This window comes from Oryzias latipes, chromosome 12, assembly GCF_053564925.1.
Source record: "Oryzias latipes strain Hd-rR chromosome 12, Olatipes_Hd-rR_3.1".
In the NCBI taxonomy this organism is placed as follows: Eukaryota; Metazoa; Chordata; class Actinopteri; order Beloniformes; family Adrianichthyidae; genus Oryzias; species Oryzias latipes.
In genome coordinates this window covers 22504161-22528064 of record NC_136248.1, presented here as the reverse complement: position 1 = coordinate 22528064, position 23904 = coordinate 22504161, and the positions used below count along the sequence as shown (strand labels likewise).

General features: G+C 37.3%; 1 protein-coding gene across 4 annotated transcripts; it reads right to left on the bottom strand.

Annotated features, from left to right (window-relative positions):
• Positions 1-256: 256 nt before the first annotated feature.
• On the bottom strand, positions 257-23466 carry LOC101175665 (lysosome membrane protein 2). 4 transcript variants are annotated; one of them, XM_078956339.1, is made up of 13 exons: positions 23070-23466; positions 15309-15466; positions 14937-15084; positions 14593-14781; positions 14377-14468; positions 13808-13921; positions 6923-7107; positions 4595-4713; positions 4283-4356; positions 4145-4196; positions 3078-3230; positions 2882-2923; positions 257-2657 (listed from the first exon to the last, which is right to left on the bottom strand). In XM_078956339.1, exons 1-13 carry the CDS (start codon positions 23190-23192, stop codon positions 2550-2552), a joined length of 1557 nt encoding a protein of 518 aa, XP_078812465.1. In that variant the 5' UTR covers positions 23193-23466; the 3' UTR covers positions 257-2549. The 4 variants fall into 4 exon arrangements, with proteins under 4 accessions (XP_078812465.1, XP_078812466.1, XP_078812467.1 ...); XM_078956340.1 differs by having other exon boundaries at positions 257-2654; XM_078956341.1 differs by lacking the exon at positions 2882-2923.
• Between the last annotated feature and the right edge of the window lie 438 nt (positions 23467-23904).

Genomic DNA, 23904 nt, shown 5'->3' with positions numbered 1-23904 from the left:
AAGGAAGAATAGATTTCAATATACTAGAATATAGACCTTATGTCTAATACAGGCTCATAGTTTTCCTGATGTTTATTTGGAAAAACACAGAATACACAACATTTCCTCTTCCCTCCTAATTCACTATAAAACATGTCTTTTTCTAATTATATTTAAAATGACAAATAAAAAATAAATTCATTATTATGAAAATGGCAGGGTTGAAAAAATATTTACTAAATATGACCAAAACAAAAAGACAAAAAACAAGTACACATCCACTTAAGCTACTTTTTATTTCTGTGTGCAGATCAAAAGTAACATTCAAAAACAGGTGAACAGGCAGGATACTCAATGGTTACATTTGCAGCAATAATTTCCAAGATGAAAATGTTGATTGAAATGTGGCATTACAAAGAAATCCAGTCGTAAGCATGTGAGGATGATCTGTTTTGGTTTTATCAATGTAACAAAATAATTTATTCCCTTCAAAAACAACTACAGACATTGCATAACACTGTCTTGTAACATATGAGACGGAAGCTACCAATTTATTCGCTTGTTCTCGTTAATCGAAATCAACTACATTATAAAAACGTGTGGATTTGTTTAGCCCTCAGTTTAATTATTGTACATAATGAATTTTAGTTTGCATGAAAAGATAATAACACAAAAAAACTCAAAAGGAGAAAAATCTCAACAGCCTGATATATACACATGGATTATTACATAGTATGAAAGAATCTAAATCACAGATGAAGTGCTAAAACCAGTATTGGAGCCTGCACAGAATAAACTGAGCAGCTTTTTATTTGAGGAATACAAGATATGGCACATAGAGACACTTTGACCATGGAGGCTATACAAAAAAAAAATACTTCGGTCACATGTTCTTTTTTTCTTGGCATCTGGACGGAAGCTAAAAAGTTTCATCAGAAAAATCAAGTAAAGCAGTAACACTGGTTCATGTTTATTAAAAAAAAAACATGTTCTGCATTATTTATATCAGTTAGTGGAAGCATGTTAAGGACACACATCATGTCTTATTTGGAGCTTTAGATAAACTACACTAAGCGTTAGACTCAAACTTCACTTTAGCATCTCTACATTAACATTTACAGAAATACGCCAAACGTATTTTTTCTTTAGAAAAAAATAGGACAGTATCTAAATATACATAGTTTTGTTTGACATTCATCCTCATCATGCATAGCTTGCACACTCAAATGAATGCCAAGACTGCTTCTAGATTTTAGAGATCACAAATGAATGAATCACCCAACAAAATTCATTCCATTTAGCCTGAAATTCTTAGGAGCTTTAATACTGAATCGATTTATAAAAAGAAAACTTTGAATAATTTTATCTTTACTTGTTTTACTATGTTTGACAGCAAACACAGGCACCCTGAGAGTGAAGTATAACACCCAAGAATAATAATTAAATTCATGTGTGCCTAGTTTATTTAAGATGCTAGCCTGTTTTTTTTTTTTTTTTTTTAAAAAAAGCTTTTTTAAAAAGCTACGTATGTCAAAGCTTCACCAGGCTCAGATATGCTCTGCTCCAATGTTTTTTTTAAACAGCTCAAGGCACTATTAATTTACACTGCAAAGTTTTAAAAATCAAATGACTATTCTGGCAGGTGCAGACAATTCTTCAGTGGGAACTGAAGCAGCTAAAAGTGGGCGGCAGGACAATTGCAAAGGTTTATCACAATGCACAGATTACAGATAATGTTTGCCTTCAATGTGGAATTCCAATTTTCTATTAGAACAGTACATCTGAAAGTCAAAAATGAATACCATTTCTCTGACATAAAAAACCCAGCTGGTTAAAGATTATGTTGCAATATGCAGGGGGAAAAAAATACAATTTAAATGCGATGAGCTCAAAGCGAGCTGAGCTAAATAAACCGATTGAGGGGCAATGCATTTATGCACAGGTCATCTCTACTGCAGTCCTTTGTTTGGTTTGTGTTGAAATGACATTACAAACAGCAAGACGCAGCCACCAGGAGGTAGCATTCGACAGAAAAAAAAATCAAGAAAAAGCTTCTACAAAATCTTAAATAAATCAAAAGTTACCATTTAAAAGCTCTTCTTGTTATTTCTATTTTTTTTGCTGCTTTGCTTCTTGGCATTTTTGACAAACTTTACAGAGAACCTGATAAGAAATAATCAAAAGAAAGGAGCCTGCATTTCATAAGATTCTCTCAAAGCTGACTTTAGTCTTTTGCTGTAAAAGTGTCCAGAATAATAATCTCCTCACCTTTATGAGGAGCCGTAACAAACAAAGAGAGACCTGGACTTTATTTTTATCTGATGCCAGTTCCCATTCAGTCAGATGGTCCTTGTCAATGCAAATGCTTTAATACTTTCTGGTCACTTCAAGCATTTTAGATCATGCCAAACAGAAAAGCCCAACTGGAACATAACACGCCAATCACCATCGTTTTTCACATCTTTCACTAACAGCAGTTAGTACAAAATCTGTGAAACCAAAAAACCCCGTTCATGACCCCACAACCACCCACCCCTTGTCGCAAAACTCCACCCTCCTCTTCCTCAACTTCAGGCGTCCACTTTCTCTGTCAAACCGATGTAGGTTCCATTTTGGGGATCTTCCCTTCCTTTGTCACCCACGGGACAGTATGATGTGTCATCTTGAGCCGAAGGCTGCTGAGTGAAGATTGGAAAAAACAATTAAAGTTACATCCTGTCTTATGCCAGTCCACGGAGCCAGTGTGCCTTTAAAGCTTTAGGTACCGTCTTATGTTAATGTATTAAAACTAGAAGTGCCTGCTTTGTCGTATGCAAAGAGAAATATTAAATGAAATGGTGCAACGAGTTCTCTGAACAAAGCAAATCCATGTGAAAGCAGCAAAACAACCCTGAAGACTTACAGCATAGAGAGCCTTGGTAAACACAATGCGGTTAACTTCATTCTGTAGAGATATAGTGATAAATGCATGCGGGATGCCATTAGTATATGGTTAAAAACACTGATTAAATGATGAGAATTCAAACAAATTACTTTTTAGCTCAAGCAAACAGCAAGCTGTTAGACCAAAGTAGCAAAAATATAAGAGGAGTTCATACCTTCTTTTGATGGGCCCGAAAGAGAAGGACAACTAGGATGATGAGCATGATGCCTCCAAGTCCCACAATAAAGAGCGCGAAGTTGGACACCAAATCAGAAATTAGGAGCAGCTTTTTAACTTTGGCAGCAGACTCATCATCGATCACCACACTCTGTGTTTGAAAGACAAAGGCCAAAGTCTGTTAGATTTCAGCTCTACGTCTTTCATGCTGGAACACGATATTAGTTATTTTGTAGTTGTTTATATATTTCTTAGCAAACAGGCTATTGCCTTTGAAATGCATGACTTTAATCTTGTATATTCTCAAGCTATAACTCATGAAATTATAATGGAATTATCATAGAGTGATGACTTTTTTAATCATTTTAATATTTTTTCTCCATAAATTTGACACTATTTTTCCCATAGTCTTAAAACTTTATTCTAGTATAACTAATACATTTTTCTCATAATGTTGCAATTTTGTACTCAGAAAATTAGAAATTTTGATTATCTTTATGGGGGTCCTAATACTTTATTTTATTTAGATTTTTCAAAATATTATTCAAACTGACAAAAAGCTGGAAATTTGGTGTGATGACCAATTAGACAGTTCACTTTTCTCATTAGACCTAATTCAAAGGTGGTCCTTACAAAATAAAAATACTATAAATTTTTTTCTGAAACAGCTCTTACTATCTAAGACAAAATCTTACATAGGAGTATTTATACTTGGGCGATTTTAAATGAATGAATTACTTACTCTTTTCAGCACACTGTATTTAGAATAAAACTAAACTAAACTGAACAAAATATTTAAAAAATAACAAAAAAATTTGTTTTACACTATCTCTCTTGGTTGTATGGTCATCAGTTTCTATAGTAATCCAGTGCTGATCAAAGCATCTAAACTCCTTTATTTTACAAACAAGCATTTTTATAAGAATATGTCATCAAATTCTTAACTTTGTAAAGAATAAATATTTGAAAATGCTAAAAACCAAAGCTGTAGATCTTTCACAACAAGCTGGTTTCTCTAAAATGTTAAGCTACACATTCTGTGAGTGTGTATTGACTGTGACTCACCTCATTGAGGAACATAACAGGAAAGACGGTCTCATTCAGGTTTTTTGTGTCCCTGGATAGAATACAGTAAAGGCATTAGAATCAGGACACGTCAACTGAAAACACATTGTATGATGAGAGTGAAAAACAGAAACTCACGGGAATCCACCGACTCTGTTCATCAAGATGTTAACCTGTGCTCTTTTGCTCGCACGTAAAATCACTCCAGTGGTCTGTCAGCAAATATTCATGTACATATGTATAATGAAAGCCAAAAGAAATTGTATTAGTTGTCTTCAAATGTGGCTCCTGGTGGTGTTTATGCTTAAATCTGCAATGACCCTTTCAGTCCCCCTAGGAGGTGCTGCGGTACAACTCTTCTCACCTTTTAATCACTGTCACAGTGGAAGTGAAGGCTAAGTATCAGCAGCCTTGTTTGTATTTATTGTTACTGGAAGATGATTTGCTCACCGGGTTGAGGTCTAAATATGTCTGGTGATGTTCCCTGTCAGGGGACATTCCTTCAATGGCGTCAACATATTTGTCCTCTGCCAGATAGAAGTGAGGAAAAGAGGCAACCACAGGCGCTCCTGCCAAAGAATAAAGTCAATATGACATAAAAATCAACATGTGTTCGCAAGTAATTCAGTTTTGTTATCTCAGTCGCTCAATTTTACGTATTCAAATGTATAAATGATTAAAGAAGAACATGTCTAGTGTTCATGTCTAGTTTGGACATGAAATGCATTAGAAAGGTCAAAGACAAGAAATGGAATGTACTTGTGATACAGTTTTTCTTTAAGTAGGTCAATGAGCTTTTCTCCAGCAGCTTGTTTTTTTGCAGCATAAAGACATAAATCATTTCACTAATCACAAAAATATAAACAACAAATATTGAAGTCTACTGCACATTTTTTCCAGAGAATAAAAAAACAATGTAAAGCTTTCTTTTGCCTTCTACATTAACTCTTACCACCAATGCTTTTCTCACCTGTGGAGTGACAAAGTGAGAACGGTTCCATTCTTGGTCCAATACTGTTTTTATTTACGCTTATTACCAATCAGCTCTCTTTTTGAAAAACTATATTTTCTAACACTTTTATGCTCATTATCGGTTTTTGCCAGATTCTTTAAATGACCCAAACGCCCTTCCCTTTATTTGTGACTGTTTCATGGACATTAGGCAGTGGGTCAGTATTTTCCACACTTTTTATGAGAGCAAAACTGAGTGGATTGTATTTAGCCCCAATCCACTTGACATTGGACTTGATCTTGGCCATATTGCTCACTGCAGTAATTCATTTTGGAATAAGATTGGATAGCCGAATTTGATAAGACGAGGTCAACTCTTCCTGGGTTTTCTTCTTTTTGTTTCCTTTGTTTCAGATTATTTTATACTTCAGAATTATTTAGACATTTGTCTTTCTAGGAAGCACTTATCTCCAGCAATGGCTGTGGTAAACTGCTGTAAGTCCAATGTAAGGAAATTTGATTAATCAGCTTTAACGACTCTTCAAAACTTTTAAAAATGTCAGGAATATTTGTATTTTATTCAACCTTCTGTTTCAAGTGTCTGAGCAAACTAGTTTAACTACTCTGTAAGCTTGATTTACTTTCCAGTTTGATCACTAAACTGTTTTTATACATTGAGGAGGAAATACAGCATCGTGATAAAAAAAGCACATTTCCAACGCGTGTCAAATTTAACCAGGCTATGATTAAAAACCTAAAAAAATATTATTGAGAGGGGAAAAGTGTGCAGACGTAATCTTGAGATCTACATCCCACGGAACACAAACAATACAGGACGACAGATCAGCACTAACTCAACAAAGGAAAGTCAAGATGAAAAACATTTCAATTGTAAAGAGTTCCTTCCGCCTGCAGTAAACAGGAGCCACTCGGCTAATGATCCCTTAAAAAAAAGATGTATTAGCTGAGGAGACGCAAAAACAACAAAAAAAGGAAAAGAATAAAATCAGTGTTTGAGATGTTAATGAAGTAGGGCAGAGGTGACAGATTTCCTTCTGTGGTGTTTGGCAACAGGCCTTAGACAAAAACACCCCGGTCACCTGAGATTCTGCCCACATGACAGCCTGCAGGGTTGGTGGAGGACAAACACGCACACGCATTTGTAACATTGTGGTTACAGGTGACCTTATCCACAATGATTTCCCCCTGAACACCGTGTTCCTTTGTGTTCAAACTGTGGTAGTTGTTTTGGCTTTCCTGCTTTTTCATTGTTAAAAAAAGTCACCTTTAATAAAGCACCAAAGACCAAAGAGATCTACCTCATAGTGTCTTACACATATTTAATTATAGTTGAAACATCAAATCCACAACAAAATAACTTTCCAATATACTATTTTATCCCTAAAATGTAACTTAAGTTGAACTTTTTTAAACATACCAGTTATAACTTCACTGCTTGTCACTACAGATTGCTGCTTTCCTGTTTAAGAAAATGCAAATCTTTAAGAAAGGCAAAGATTAGGAGACACGAGGGACAGCTGGGCTGGGAAGCCAGGTGCCGCGATAAAGCCCGAACACAGTCAAGGGCAGAGTCAGATGATAGGAATTACAGCCACGCTCCCCCGCCCCTCACTGCTTCAGTTGTGGTCAGATGACGCCTGAGGTGGGGGCTGAAGAGCTCTGTCACATGGGTCATTTAGGGGGGGGTTTAGCAATACGGGGGGAGTTTTGAGAAAAAACGTGAATGGCATAATAATTGGTAGTGCCATTGAGTGACCTTAAACTTGTGTTTTGGATAGAAAGATCAGGGAGCAAGCGAGATATTACCTTTGCGACATGGGCTGACTTTGAGGACACCAGTTCCCAGGCACTCCTTCTTAGAGACGCAGAAACCTTCATTGTCTGAGTTCTCCTCCTTACTGGCAAAAACAGAGCGCGGCGGGGTGAAGCGGTACGCTGGGATCCCTTTTACTTCAACCTCTTTCTCAAAGTCCATGTAGATTGTCCTGCAGGTCCAACCAAATGGTAAATAAAAAAAACAAAATATTACAAAACTTTCATATTTTACTACTGATCTGGTTTTAGCTGAGGCTTTCAGAATAACAAAACCTTTAAATCATATTTGAAAATACTTTCATCGAACACATTAGTACAAGTAAGTACATTATAAGTACACAAGTAAAGAGGAACTGAGTTGAGTTTAACAAAACATCTATATTTAACCAAAATGATTAAAAATAATTTGAGTTTATATACATCAATGGCATTTTCTCCCTTAAAAAAAATGCTTGTTACTCTTTTGGAAAGGTACCAAAAAAAACTACATTAATTATTAACATAAAAAAAGCCTGAATGTTTTTTTCCTCCTCTAATATTGTTAAACTGTGTTCTTTCCCCAAAACGTAGACAGTTTGTCTTGTTCTCTGCTGTACCTTCATATTTGATTGGTTAAAGAAATCATTAACCTGGGCCGTTTATCACGAACAGTATGCACCTGAACAACATGGAAACATTTCCACTGTCAAACGTTTTCTTTCACTTCTCAGTGCCAAAGCATCAAAGCCACACAGCATCCAAAAGTGGACAAGAAAAGATGTCTCCACAAAAGTCTTTGACAAATCCTCCTCAAGACAATTGCTTTCCTTTTTTAGGAGGAATTTATGAACTGAGAATGTTGTGATGTTTGGGGTTAGTTCTTTGTCTTTTGTTGTTTTGATGTAGTTATGCAATGATGTTGTCATTTTCCTTGACTGTTAGCCATCCATCTATCCATCCATTCATCCCATTACAGATTATCTGTAGTGTGGCTTCAAAACACTCAATTAGGAGCAGCTTTTTCTAAAAATACACAAAAACAAAACAAAACAGAAAAAAGGTTGAGGCCCCGATCCTGATTCAATTCAATTGTATTTACATGCCCAATATTAACACAATCGTCATTTCTATAGGCTACATACATATTAAATATGAAATCATAAAGAACATGAAGTCATAGAATTCAACAAATAATGGCAAAACTAAACTAAACAGACTAAGCTAAACTGGGCATCCCTGCCTTTGACCCTCCTTCATGGTAAAGGAAAAACTCTTATCTAACCCTACAACTACATGTGTAAATACTCCAGCAGATTGGCTTCATCCAGATGGCGTTGGGGGACGCCTGGGGGAGCGAGACGAGCCAAAGGCGAGGTAAATGGTCAGGCACAGGAGCACAGACGAGACCACCTGGAATCTGGAATCACTCCCCCGCTCCCCGATTCCAGATTAATATAGCATGGGGTCATATCATGTAAGGCCTTATAGGTTTGCAGGAGGATTTTGAACTTGATTCTAGATTCACATGGGAGCCAGTGAAGTGAAACTAACACAGGAGTAATGTATTCTCTTCCACTAGTTCCTGCTAACAATCTTGCTGCTGCATTCAAAAAAAGCTGAGGACTTCTTAGGAAATTTTTTAGGGCACGCTGCTTGCAAGGAATTACAGTAATCCAGCCTGGACGTAACAAATGCATAGATGAGTTTTTCAGCATCACTTTCAGATAATATATTTCTGATCTTGACTATAGTGCGCAGGTTAAAAAATGCAGTTTAACAAGTCTGTAATATGTGAGCCTTAAATGATAAATCCTGGTCAAATAAAACCCCTTGAGTTCTAACTGTGGAATTGGAGGCTACACTTACGCCATCCAGGGAGACTATCCAATCAGACAGAGCATCTCTGAGGTTTTTAGGACCTAGTAAAATGACCTCAGTTTTTTCTGGGTTCAAGAGGAGATACTTAATCGTCATCCAGGTCTTGATGTCTCTGATGCAGGCATTAAGTTTCTCTATATGGTCTTCTGGTCAGGTTTTTTGGATAAATAAAACTATGTATCATCCGCAAAACAGTGAAATGTACACAGTAACTATTCTTATAACGACTGATATCCTCTTACTGCGAACTTCAAAGCTGCTTGATCTTCAGATATGAATGATCTTAACTACCTTTTTTTTGCGGAAGGAAGGAAGAGAGATCTCACCATGAGGAAACCCATTAAAGCAGCAAAAACATTGTCCTATGAGCACCAGATTGTTGTTTTAAAACTACAGGAAATTAGCTAAGCCGCAGTTAAGGAGCCTATTAAACTGTTTATATGTTAATACTATTTTAAATTATATCCTAAATTGCATTTCAAGCTTCCCTTGAAAGTACTCTATTTGCAAAAACATCTATTATGGTCTACCAATGTTTGTTCTGTTTCAAGAGCTCCCAGCAGAATTGTGAGAGAATTATTTTTGGCCAAACAGCAGATTCACAGCCGGGTTCCATGGAGAAACGCATAGCTGACCAAAAGCAACCCAAAGTTTTTTCCCATAATAAATCGTTTTTTAACAGGCAAAAACAATGAAAACTGATAAGACCAAAGTTTTAAAAAGGTGCACCGCCTGTTGCATCTTGACTAACGGCTAATGTCAAGGGAATCCCAACAATTCTAACAAAGAACAAAGCTATCTATAGACTGTCTGCCAACTAGCAGGGAGAATATGCAGCCCACTAGTTAAGGATCGGCACTATGAGGACCTTTCCCTTGACCTTTGGGAGAGGAGCCAAGGAAGGGCCTTATATAGCTCTACAATCAAACAAATACGAAAGGGTCTGAATTCTACTGGGCCCTTAAAAAACAGATGGCCTGTGCAAGACTTTTTTTCTGACCTACAGCTCTGCAAAAAAAGTAGAAGTATATTTTCCATATTTATTGGTTCAGTAGTTCAGATCTTGAAACAAATTTCACTAGTACACAAACATCTCCAAAAATTGCACTTTCAGTCAAACCCTTTTTTTTTGGCTTTCTAGGACTTCAGAGAACCAGTTGTGACCAGTATAAACAAATGGAGAAACCACTTGATGTTGGAAAGTCTTCACGGGACTAACCACCTCTGAAATGACTTAAGGAACATAACAACTCATTACAGAGGTTGTTAAGGTTCCAAAACGACTCCTAAAGAACTGAAAGCCTATTTTTTTAACATAAAACAAAAATATTGAATAAGTTGAAAGTGTTCATGTGATAGAAGTTTCTGCTAACCAAAATGACCAAAATGAGGAATTATTTTGATGATGCCCACAGCTCTCAGGACTAGGTTGTGAAACCTAATGTATCTAGATTTAGGATTACACAGCAGTTCAAGAAAGAAAACTCTACTGTCAGTCAAACAAGCTAGAGATAGTGTGATAGTCTGAGAGAGTTTGCCTCAAAATCTTAATGAATAGCCAAAATTAGCCGAATTATTAGATGACCTGGACAGTTTATAACCTTAAGCCTAGGAGCAGTAAAAAAAAAACATCCAAACACAACTGCTGCTACTCCTTGAAATGGCTCCAGCCCAAAAATAAATCAATAAACGAACACAAAGTTACCGGTAATACTCAGATTAAGATTCAGTTTTAAAAGCAAAGTTAATCTAAAAAGTCCTATGAGTTCAAAAAAATGTTCAAATGACTTGAACTAAGGTCCTCTATCATCTTGTAAAGGACTCACTGAGATTTGCCTCCAACACAATAAAAGTGCCAAGTACAATTTTCAGCACTACCCATCAAAAGAAATTGGCTTTACTCAAAGATTACTTTTCAGCACACCATTAGACCCCTTTAAATGTCATTTTAACCAGCAAACATATTCCATTTCTAAACTAAATACCTTTTTTTGCTTAGAACAAACAGATCAGTGGGCTGGACATATCGGTAAGAAATAGCAACACATTAATTGTTTCCTTTTTAAAGTAGCGGTAAAAGCACAGGAAACATGGGACGCGGTCTCCTGTATGGTCACAATAGCAAAGGAGTGATGACACCACTGGCGAGGGAGTAAGTGGGGGAAAGGGTTTAGTAGATATTTGGGTGAAAGGTTTTGGCATATACACAGTCGGTGTCAAAGGTACTCCAAAGATCTTTAGCAAATTTCTTTAAAACTCTGAAAAAGGGGAGTCTATAAGTGCGAGTATGAATTTTTTTTATTCCCTGCTATCAATAAGGATTAAAAAGAACTTGTTTTGTTATAAACAATGCTTAAAAATTGTTTTAAAAAAAACAACAATCTGTGAAAATGACACTTGACACACAGCTCAGCCAGAAAAAGGACCACAGTAAATATACATCACTCCTGGTAGGGTTTGTTGGTGGTCAGAATCTTTAGATAAGAATTCAAGATATGCTGAGACTGTGACCATTGTTTACCACAGATGTGACACCCTGAACCCCAGACTGTGGGGACATGGGCTGAAAATAGACAACAGCCAGAGCCTGTCTAATTTAAAGGAGACCTATCTTTTTTGTGTTTTTAGAGCTAAAAACCACACTATAATGCTCCATGTTTACACTAAACATGAAAGTCAAAATCAAAATTTATGTTTTGACATATTGTTTCCCCTGCTTTTTGGCTTCTGCAATACCATTCCATCCCATTAAAATCCTCATGTTCTTATTTGGACTCATCATGCCAGGAAATCTAGGGTTCCAAAAAGTCAAGTATGCCAAATGTGGGCTGTACGGCCAGGTTTGTCTGCCCCACCTCACACTTAGTGATATTTGCAATTGAATCGGTTAGTTCAAAACGGGCCCAAGTCCACAACTTTTCAAAATAGAGATATTATACGGTATGTTCTATGGTCTTTAAGGGAAAAGATACCTGGTTAAGTGCAAAAAAAAGTCCCAAGTCTGTTGTAATGTATTGACTATGCTTGACATTTAAAATGCATTAAGTGCAAAATTCCTGGATTTGGGCCTCTCTTGCATGGGTTTTGCTCTATCCCATAGATGGCAGCACTAGTTATCCAATATGGCAGCGGCCCTGTTTAATTCAAGAAAGGCCCAAGTCCAGAGACTTTAGTTTGCTAGTCCTCTGAAATTATAAAAGTGAGGTGCTTCATATTATAGCATTTGTAAGCTATGAACTGTTGCTAAATCTGGGTAAAGTTTTAATCATTTGGTGTAGCCTCCCTTTAAGCTATGCAATTAAACTCATTTCCTGGAAAAACAAACCTCTTGGACTTGGGCCCCTTTTGAACTAACCTATTCAATTGAGTCCGCTGTGCTGCTTAAATCACTGCTTTTTGAATTTATTAAAATGATTTCATGTAGAATGAGTCTTCTTTATTTTCTTACACCACAAAGTAGCATATACCATGCAGCAGTGGATGCAGTTTTTTTTTTTTTGGACAGAAACTTAATTGCTGCCCTACTTCACAGAAGACATTTTGAGAATGAAACTCAGTATAAAGTTGGATTTGGCTTCTTCTTGATGTCTCACTCCAATCATCTTTTGATCTATTTTAAAGCGTTCCTAGTGGTCTTTTAACTATGATTTCTGCGTTTTTAGCCAAAATTTTAAAAATGTGTTTTTACTTTCAGGGCATAGTTCCTGCACAGCATCAGAAGTTCATTAGCAATTCACCTCTGAGTTGTGGGAGGAGTAAACTCATTCCCATTTCCTATCATCCATCTGTTTGCACCAGGGGTGTCAAACTCCAGGCCTCAAGGGCTGACCTCCTGCTGGTTTTCCAGAAATCTTACCCTATCTGCTGCTGCTGATTACCAGGATCAGGTGTGTCTAGCCAATAAGAATGGCAGGTTGTTTGGAAAATATGTAGGACATTATTTGTCTGCAAGTGTATTCATCAGAATTGGTCAGAGCATGGAGCTTGTGACCTGCCTGTTATATAGTAGCACCTACGCCCCTGCTACAAGCTTTTTTCATCATAATTTTTCTTTGAACTCCTTATTCACAACGATTTCAAAACAGAAAAACTCAGAAATGAAATTTGAAGTTTAATTTTCTTTGTATACGTCCTTCATATCAGAAAAAGTGCCACAAGAGCACACTAAAAACATAATTTTCTTTGGAGGAGATCTTTAAATGTTTTCACAAGACAAGAGTTCAGTGAAAAACTAATGAGTATTTGTCTCCAAAGCAAACTGCCTAAGTCCAAAGGGATAATTTACACATTGGTCAGCACCTGGATCAAATTCCGGCAGAGATCTTCCTTTGTGGAGTTTTCATGTTCTCCCTGTACATTTGTGGATTTTCTCCAGGCACTCTGGCTTCCTCCCACAGTCCAAAAGCATGCCTTATAGGTTTATTGGTGACTCTAAATTTCCCATAGGTGTGCATGTGAGTGTGTGACCCTGCAACAGATCGGCGACCTGTTCAGGGTGCACCCCACCTTTGTCCAATAGTAGCATGTTTGGCTCCAGCAGCCCTGTGACCCCAAACGGGTGGATGGATGGATGGATGATTTGTGTCAATAATTCTTAAAATGTCAAATTATGCTTTTATAAGAATAGATTGTATTAATGATAAGTCATGAAAATTTAATTCGAGGGGTTTTCAGAAATCATCAATTTAGTGGTTTTTGTGACATTTTACAAGTAAAAAAAATCAAGGTATCAGAAAACACTATCATTTATTCTTCCGGGATCTGTCATTTTGCTTTGGATTTTGTACCAATCTGAAGAGCTAGAATTTTTGCAGCAATGCATGAGGGACAGTACAGGAATAGTTTTCCATTTTGGTAAAGAGCTGTAAAAGGTTAAAAACATTACACAGTTTTCTGAATAAAACCCAGAGGGAGAATAGCATTTGAGAAAAAACAAAACATAGCACCAAAAAAACGGTGCTCATTAAAAAGGAGATAGAAACAGCGGGAAGGTCCTGCAGCTCTGAGCCATACCTGCAGAGGTCTGGAGTGAAGATATAAATGCGTTCATCCTTCTTAAGTAGAGGATGGAAACTACTTCCATCTGATCCTTGAATGCGGTTACTTTCCTCACTTGTCCAGAATGTCAGCTTGCTGCAAATGATCATTTTGAAATAAAAAATGTTTTAATAAAATAAAATAATATAAAAGGTTATTTCAAAAGTATTTCCTCCACCTTTTTCCACTAACAAAATGTTTCCAACCTCTAAAACCAATATGGAAAAGTTAAGTTATCGTCATCAAATCGAACATGGATAATTATTCATTTTACATGTAGTTAAAACAAACAGATACTCCACTTGTGAATTTATTAAAAGAATAGTTTCTGTATTTACATTGAAGTTTTTTTTTAGTAATGATAGGTCTTAACAGAATCCAGAGAAGGAAAACAAACCAAACTGATATGATAGGGTCAACAAAGAACCCAAAATATTTAGGATATACAGTGTCTTTGCTGAGGGAAGACATTTCAGAACTCAACTAACTGATTGAAAGATTTCTCAATGAAAAATCAAGATATTAGGTAAAAAAAAGGGTGAGATAGTTACCTTTGACCTTTCCACGTTTTGACCCGGCCATAATCCAAGTAGTTCTGCTCTCCGGTGTGGTAAATAAATTCCCCACTATCACTGCCATTTTTCTGATTGATTCAATGAACAAGCGTGTTAATATATTTGAGACATTTTTAAACAAAGTCAAAACCTTCTGTTCTGGGAAACTAAAATTTAAGTGAGTAGCTTAAACTCTCTCTTTTTTGTACTTGCCTTGTACATGAGGCCAAACGCCTTATCCAAACCAGGAGTGTAGCCTGCAGCCTTTTCTAGCAGAGGATCTTCATAGCCCCAAAGCAATTCATGAACTGTGCGAGAGGTAAAGGGACCACTTCCAAGAGTTTTCATAAACATGGAAACCACGGTCCGAAACCAGCTGTCCTTCATCTTTTCCATTACAGCCTGAACATGAATTGAGAAAGACAGGACTTGAAAAACAATGTTAGTGAGCATCCCTGAGATGGAAAACATTTAACAAAGTGTAGAACGACTCTAGAACTCTTTTCCCTACAACTCATTTGGATTTTTCACTTTTTAATATTTAATTCACAACTTACCCAGGATGGTATGTTTACAGTGGTGATGTTATCCACAGCTGGGTCACCCACTGATTTCTCTCTCAGGAACACAAATTTCTTCATGGTGTATGCAGACACCATTGTGCCATTTTCCACCATGGTCACATTGTCTTTATACCTGTATTCCCTGTGAAAATCAATTGAGAGGTTGTAGGAAATAATTGTACTGGCCATGATTTCTAATGGTCCAAAGCATTTGTTGGCAAAGAAAATGCTTTTGCGCAAATAAATTAATGGACCACATTTTGTGTTTGCGTTTCATGGGTACTCTAAGAAAAAAGTTAAATACGCCCCGGATTGGTTTGCAAAAAAGAAATAGATGCTCAACAAATCATGGCAGCTGTATCCCACCTGTATGTATAGGGTCCGATCTGCGTGACTTTTGGCTTGGCACCATTGAGGCAATCTTCAGCATTGGTAATATTAAAGAAGAAGAACTCCATGAAAACAGGGGGAGGAGGATTTTTCCATGACTCAAAGACACGGCTGCCCTCTACTAACACAATCTCCTGTTGATAAATAAATACAAAAAACAACACAATTATTTATTAGATTAATTACAGGTCATGATAGATTAATCTCACACACAAAAATGATCGCACGTCAGCACTAGGTTAAACACAACAAATGTGCATGAATAAACCTAACAATGTGTTCTGATGACCTAAATATTCTGCTCAGGTTTTGTTTGGATTGTTTACTCAGGATTCAATCCCAATAAACTGGGTTAGCTGATAATATTTGCTGATCATCTTGACCTTTGGGACTCTGAAGGTGGGAAAAGTGTCCCTGGGGTCTAATTAGACGATCATTTTACTCCAGTCAAGTCCAGCTGTTCCATGTCATGACCATACAGCCATACACAGAAAAAATTAACACAAAAATAGAAGTCGACTGCAGTTGGTGGTTGTAAATCAGGAGGTTTGCAGCTGTCCCTAAGCTGTAAGGTTAGTGATTCCTGGATTTTACATTCAAGTGTCAAAGTGTCCTTGGGCAAAACATGGATGATTACCGTTGAGGGGAATAACTTAACTTTTATTAGTCTGCAAATGTGTGAGCACTTGTGTGACGAATGACAACATGAGAAAGCTTCAAAAGTGACCTTGTACCATTGCAATTGCTACTAGTAAATAGTAGTTGAATCTTTTTTCCAGGATCTGAATCGAGGTGGTGGATAGGTTTTTAAACCATCATTATTAACACACTGAAACCACTTTCTGTTTGGTCTTAATTCAAAATATACTAAAAGTGAATTTCAGTGCTTTCTAACACTTCTTCTTCATCAAGTTCAAAACTCCAGGCAAAGGTTGTCTAGGTAAAAATGGTGCATTGGTGGACAATGAGTTGGGTAAATCAGCCAACAAATATTAAGAAAAACACTTTCCTCCAATGTTGTTGCGTAGAAGGGAACCTTCTATTAACACAAACATGACCATACGGTTTCTGTTTGACTAGTTTTAACCCAGTCCTTGCACTATGTCAACAACCAATCATCAGAGTGAGAAAGTACAGCACCAAATCATTGTTTACCTACACAGCAAGCAGTCCTCACAGAATTAGCAGACTTGCAACTTCCCAGTTGTAATAAACATCATGGTCAACATCATAGTCGACTGTAGTCAAAGTACACAAGCATGACAGGTGGAAAGAAAAAAAAAGATGTTGTTTAGCAGCAGTGAGATGTGAACAGCTTAGCAAATCAGGCAGTGTTAATGGAAGAGAGTTTGCCCCCACCAGTGGGCCTCGCAAAAACACTGCTTTGGAAAGACTCAAAGCACACAGAGGAGGGATTCTGAGGTGTCCACCGAGCCTCTTGTCTCCCCAGATGTCAATCTTATGGGATGTGGGAAACAAGTCCGATCCACAAAGACTCCACCCAACTTCCAACAGGGTGTAAAGGATCTATTGTTAATGCTCTGGGCTACACACCCCAGGATAGCCTGAGTGTTTTTTGTCCATACCCTACCTGCTTGGAGGCTCTATGACTGCATGAGGAGGACCGACAACACAATATTATGAAGGGAGTCAAAAGAAATATGAGGGAAATACCTAGAAATCACATTTGTGCTCCTACAAGTAAACAAAAAACAGACGAAACAGTCCTGAAGCACTCAAACCAAACTGGCCCCAAAATCATGTATAAATTTAGAAAATTCCAGTATTGTTTTTTGAGTAAAAAGAACTTGGGGAATAAAAACATTTTGAAAGGGTGTTGATGAGGGGGGTGCTGCTGCCTGTGCATCAGGGCATTGGCTGGGTGCATGAATGGCATGAGGGGAGACCCTCGCAACACTCCATTATCGGGGGTTGCCCCTGACAACTAGCAGCCCAAGAGCCCCCGACAGATCATGTGACACACAGAGCTGGATCCCCACTGTTAGTGCAGTACAGCGACCTTAATGATCTCAGCCACATTCCTTATGTTCAAGATTTATGAGGCCCTGGAGGTGCAGCACTCACAACAACCCAGTTTGATACCCTGTGTATTTTAACAGGAATCTTTTGATTCTTTTTTTTGTTTTGAAGTTGTCTTGGTTGGAAGCAGGAAACTTATAGGCAAGAGGATTATGTATGACATATTGTCATCAAAGTAACAGCAATTCTTTGGGATTAAGTACATGTGGAGTATTGTTACTTAAGGGAAGCAAAGACCCCCTCCTTCTGTTGGGGTCTTTTTTACTTGTGTTCAGAGACAAAGGTTTAGGCAAGTAGTCTAGGACAATAAATCTGTCACTTTACATTGAAGAAGAAAGACCATAGTCCTCTGGTGTTGTTTTCGTGCGTCCAACAACCAATATAGTAACCAAGACAGCATACCACACAACATACAAGGAAAACAAAAACAGGACAACATTCTTATCCCAGCACTTACCACTGCTTTTTTTACACCACTCCCCATAAGAAAACACATGTAGCAGGTGAATACACAAACACTCCAAAACGCTGTTGCTTTGATGTGGAGACATTCACATGCATGGATCTAAGCAACTCTGAGTACCAGCGAGAGGCCATTCATTAAATCCTCCAGTCACGGTAAACAAGCTTTACATACTCTGAAAAAAAAACCCCGTCCAGCTCTATTGTTGTCAAAAGTCTCATAATAACTTTAAGTTCAGGAGAGAGTACCGCCTCTTCAAAACAAGAAAAAACTGAATAACACACGCACAGACAAAAAAGGTTTTGAAAATGTGAGCTAAAGACATTTTTTTAGCAAATGACAAACCATTTACTGTTGTGGACAATAATTACCTCTTTTACCAGAATGATGAACTCAAGAGAAAGATACATTATATACGGTAAATTGGACAGGAAAGTTCTTAAAATGCATCCTTTAGTATTAACACATGCTTTTCAAGAGAAATTCAAGTCTAGTGTACCAAAAGAAATCAGAACCAATGTTATGCTCCAACAATACAACAAATAAATGTATTATTTAAAGGGGACTAAATCAAAAGCAGTCTTAATAGAAGCCCAAAAATAAAGGGGTGCTACGTTCTTTCATTTGATTTAGTCTATGGTAACAAACAAGAAGCATTTTTTCACTCTTCAAAACGGCCTTTGCACACTGACCCCAACTTTCTTAAATGTGAGCCACGGGGCTGTCAGCTCCTAAAAAAATCCAGAAGTATGAAAGAGCCTGAGCACACCAACTGGGTCAACTGCTGGGAGGGTCACCAGTGGCACGGATCCATTACGCTGGTTCAACTGGTGCAAAGGTGAAAGCCCATACTGCAGAATCAGTTTTAGAGGCGACTATGTAGAAGAAATTGTCAGTTCTGACTAAGTGCATCCAACTGGCATTAAGACTTCTTCTTTTTCTAGATAAAAATTGTGCGCACAACGTCAGGTTCACAGATATTGGTGATTTGTATAAAACAACTAAGTATAAAAACCATAACTTTCAAAACTTTGAGGATCTTTGCAGAACTGCATTGTAGGATGGTTAGATGGTGGAAAATGCCATTTACTTGCAGCAGATTTGACTTTTTTTAACTAATTCCAACACAAGAACATTAAACCTCTGTCTGGGCAAAAGTCAACCACAGATTATAGTTTTGACTAAAAAAACACATTTTACAAGGAAAAATAAAACGTCAACGTTAAAGCTGGTTGATCAAAACAAGTTTACTAAAATAACTCTTTGACTTGCTGTTGCTAATTTCCCAAATGTTCTATTATTCTGTGGTCTTCTTTTTTGGACATACACCAAGGAATGGTACATTAACAAAACCAAAAACTCTGCCACAACCTTAGATCCGTTCCCAATAGTACAATTTTGAACATTGTAACTTTATGTTATGTTTGAAGTATTACACAAGATCTATTTGTCGTGGTAAACTACTACTGAAAAACTAGTTGTTTTTGTCTATTCATAAGTTACAACATTAAAACTTTGATCATGGTTTCTAACTTCTAAAGCCAACACTAAGCCACAGAAAAATGTATATAAAAAAGTAAAAAGCCTGGCATAAAATAGGATGAAGGCATAACAATGTGATTACACTGACAGCAGGGGCAACAGTATTATCATGCTTTGCCTGTTATCTCAGTAAAGTGACCCTCCTGGGAAGGCTTCTCTGACGTTTTTGAAAATCAAAGCACCTCTGAACTCAAAAGATATGGGTGAATGTAATCATAAACAAGAAAGAAACAAGGATGTTGTGGAGTTTGATTTTGAGCAGATGGGTCTTGCACAGAAGGAATAGCAACAGAGTCTTTTAAACTCTTACACCAACATCTTTCAACATTTCAAAAACTTTGACCCCACCCAACACAGTGGGTTAGCTGGAGTTTTTCAAATTAAATTGTTGGCAGGAATTTTTATGGTGGCTTTGGGATTCCTAAAATGAATACTGATGTGTTAATTACAGAATTGACCCTATGTGGGTGCTGAGAAGAAATTCTATACATATCATAGACCCTTTACAATTGACAGTTGCTTTGGTAAATTTCCTTACACTTACCAATTTAGAATAGGTTGAGTGTTTAGTTCAAGATTTATTGTGAGAGCATTAGCTTTTTCAACACCAGCTGTTGGGGGTTTGGGCATTGTGTATTACATTTTAAAGTAACTGTTCTGTATTTTCTAGTGCAAAAATGCAAAAATGTTGAGTACTTCATCTTGAATTATGTTTATAAATCCAACACAAATGGGAAAGAAAAATGCTAATTTCATTTATTAAAACTATATGAGAAATAGCTATATTTTGTTTCCAAACATCAAACCTTTGCATATTGGTGGCAAAGAGGGTGTATATGATATTGTATATTTCATTCACACTAGGGATGCAACGATATATTTTCTCCAATATTCGGTTCTAACCTCGATTTTTGGGTCACAATTTCGTTTTAGTTGATTTGTATATTACAAAACAACAACAAAAAACTAAACATTTCAGAAAATGTATTTCTTTAATTTGCTAATAAGTGAAGAAAAAGATTTCAGTTGGCTCATACCAATGCTATGATCAAACGGGGCAGGTGAAGCGCGTTCAACATATGGTGTTCATACTGGACTGTTGTTATGTGATACTAGTGCATGTAGGCCACCTCTAGTCGGAAGAGAGTTATAGCGAGATGTCATAACGGTGAAAATCTTGTGAATCTTGCTCCAGGCTTTTCTTTCACAGCTCTATTCCAATATATAAAAGACTTTGTGTCATAACATTCTGCAGGGCACAAACTGCAAGTATTAATTTCTCCTCAATGATCAATTTAAAAACAGTTGGCACTTACATAAATTAAAAAGGACGCCATCCATACCCCACTACCTAATCTGAGTCCCTGATTGGACAAAGTTCAACTAGTTCAACATTCAACGCACATTCAATGGACATGAGTTTTATACATAGAGCCCGAAAACGGTTGTTGAAACTTGCGTAGCAATATGTCAACGTGTTTACATAGATTCATAAGTGGCCGCTCGACGCGCGCTGCTGAGGGCGATGTGAATCCTTCTTAAGATTAGTGCAGCAATTGTGTAGCACTTTCAACGTAAACATACTGGTATGCAGTAGGAGGCAACGATTCACTTTCCCCAGGATTCGGTTTAATAGTGCAACATACGGTTTGGTTTACAATCCAGAATCGTGGCATCCCTAACTGACACCCATATGCAACAGACCTGTTTCATCACACCAATAGTGTTGTAAAGATGATTCCATTTATTTTTCATTTTGAACAAAGGTAAACATTTCATTGATAGGTACCTATTTGTAGACCATAATATTGTTTTAGTTCTGTCTTAGGGCCAATACAGGGAAGCACCAGGCTGTTACTTCCTACACTTTTTCTTTTTGTCCATTTCCTCCAGAGCTTTAATTTTGATCAAAACATGAGATTGTTAAATCTTTTTCCAGCCAAGAAACAACAAACACAATGCCTCTGGTGTTGCTGATACATAGATACAGTCCCTCTAGGAAAGAAGATAAAATGCCCTGAAATGTTTGAACTCCAAAGTTGAAAAAGATGGTTTAAACGAGATAGGTTTGAAGAGTTAATAACATAATAGTGTGATGATGTACTTTTTTAATCTTAAAATAACATCCCTTCTTTGGAAACGGGAATAAGAAATCCCTGATCACATCCTGTTACTGACGGAATGATTAAATGTCTTCCTCTTTCAACTTGGGTACAACTGAAATTTTGAAACTTAAGGAAACATCAGCCAATGCATGATACAACTATAGGAAATATGTTGTTCTGAATGACTTCTTTATGTTGGTGGGTCTAGTTTAACAGTTCATTAGAGTTTGTCAAGGAAAGCCTGTTTAACTTCCTTCTGAGTTAACACTTCTCTGCAGCAAAGTAAAAGGAATCAGCACAAATGTTGCTGTAACATGTCAAAGCTGGTCCCAATAGCATCTTGCTGTCACTTTGGGACTAGTTAGATAACAGGAGTTGTGGGCTAAAACTTAAAAAGACCAAAATTTGGCCATTGAAAGTGTAGACTATCGATGTCTTTTAGTCTGTCCTTGTAACAAAACAGTAGCCCAGGTCTTGAAGAGAGCCAAGGAATGACTAAACGAACCTTCCTTAAAAATCTAGGCCAGCTGCCCAGAAGTCAGGAACTGTTTCAAAATTCATTTAACATTCAAGACAAGTGTTTGAGAATTGTGCTCTAAAACAGCAGCATCAAAGAGATTATAGAACTTAAAATAAAAATGAAAAAAATTAACACACTTTACTCAATAAATGCAAAACTTTACTGCATTTGTGTATCTTTAAATAGAAAAATAACAACCAACATCAATGTTTTACTAAATCTCATTTTCCTTTAAATCAGATGCCTGTCTGGCACTCAGTGTTTGTACCCAGATTACATCTTTGCTATACCCACCAGGAGCTTTACTGGTGGAAAAGTTAATACCAGATTATACTTTAATCAGTTTAAAAAATAATTATAAATGAACCACTTAGGCATTCATTTTTTAGTCATTATTTGATAAATTTGTGTTGACAGTGACATAAAAACACCCCTGCCAATTATATGCCCTTTGACTTTGATGGAAGTCTACCACTGCCTCAGCCAATGCAAACAAAACAGCATTACCTGCAAACATGACTTTTTGCACAATAGTTAATAGTTGCACAATAATAACAAAAACTGATGACAGAAGTGCAGACATTCTTTTATTTTTTTTCTTAAACAGACATCTACTTAAAGTATGAAATGATTTGCAGATTGTGCACCAACTCTGATGAGCAATGCTACTTTGCAACTTCTGATTCTATGCCATTCTTAGAGTCAACTCCTAACTAATATTGTAATAACATATAGTTAGTAACAGGTCAGCTTATGTGCTTCTTCTTTTGTGTAATTTTGCAGGAATGCTTTCAGCTTCTGCAGAAGATCATCATGGGTGAATGCAGTCAAACAAAAGCTTTGCGAACTGTTACTGTGCTGTAGTAAATAGTAGAGCCAAAACAATCGCCTCATTGTTTTCTAAGACTTATTAGATCCAGATTTCACACAGAAATCCATCCAGAGAGCAGTAGCTTGGAGGTGGTGGTGGTGGTGGTGGTGGGGGGGGGATAGAGCCCATTCAATCAGCCTTTTTAAGACACGTGGTGTAAAGTTCTGACGTTTCAATTCAAGCAAGATTCATTTACCTTTTTCAGTCGATTTTCCATTAACGTGTGAAAGACTCTACCCACGAGGAGCCCAATCCCAACGGCCAGCAGGGTCCCGCAGATGCCTCCCACCGCGTAGAGCGCGTAGGATCTCCGTGTCATGATGCAGGTGATGGCAAACGGAGAGCAGCAAATGAGACTTTCAACAAGGATGACGTTAATGCTCCACGTCTAACTTCTTTTCTTCATACAGTAAAGTAAGTTCCGACTTTGTTATTGTTTGTTCTTTTAAGTAAAAGCGGGACAAGGTGTATAACTGAGTTCCTAACCCACTCACAACTGAGTAACGGGGACTTCATCAACGTCGCCTTATTTTGAGTTTAAGTTACAACGAGGCCACGCCCTCCGCTGCACCCCTTTGCAAAAGGAAGTCTCTGATTGGTTCTGCTGATTTCCAGGAAGTTGAGCGCACGCGGGTGGCTATGTGGGTGGGTGCAATAAAGTATGTCTCACGGTGGCGTGACCAAGAATAACCTTCAAACCACTTTTACATACGGAGTGCATTCAGATAGCAAAGTCAGCTATCTTATTCCTGAGAGTGCAGAGAAGAGACCAAACCGCAGTTACGTGGCAACAGCTACAAAGCCACGTGCTCACGTATAACACTTTTATCCCAGAGAGAGAAGCAGACTCACCGTTGCTGCATGCTCCCTTCCCCAATCTATTTTAATGTAACATACATATTACTCATTTTTAGCAGAATATAGAAGTAATAACCGAAAGATCTTTATTTGTAAATTTGGATGTAAAAGCAATAGAAAAGGCCTTTTAAACCTAAAGTTTTTAAAGACCCACTCCAGTTAAAATTGTTTTT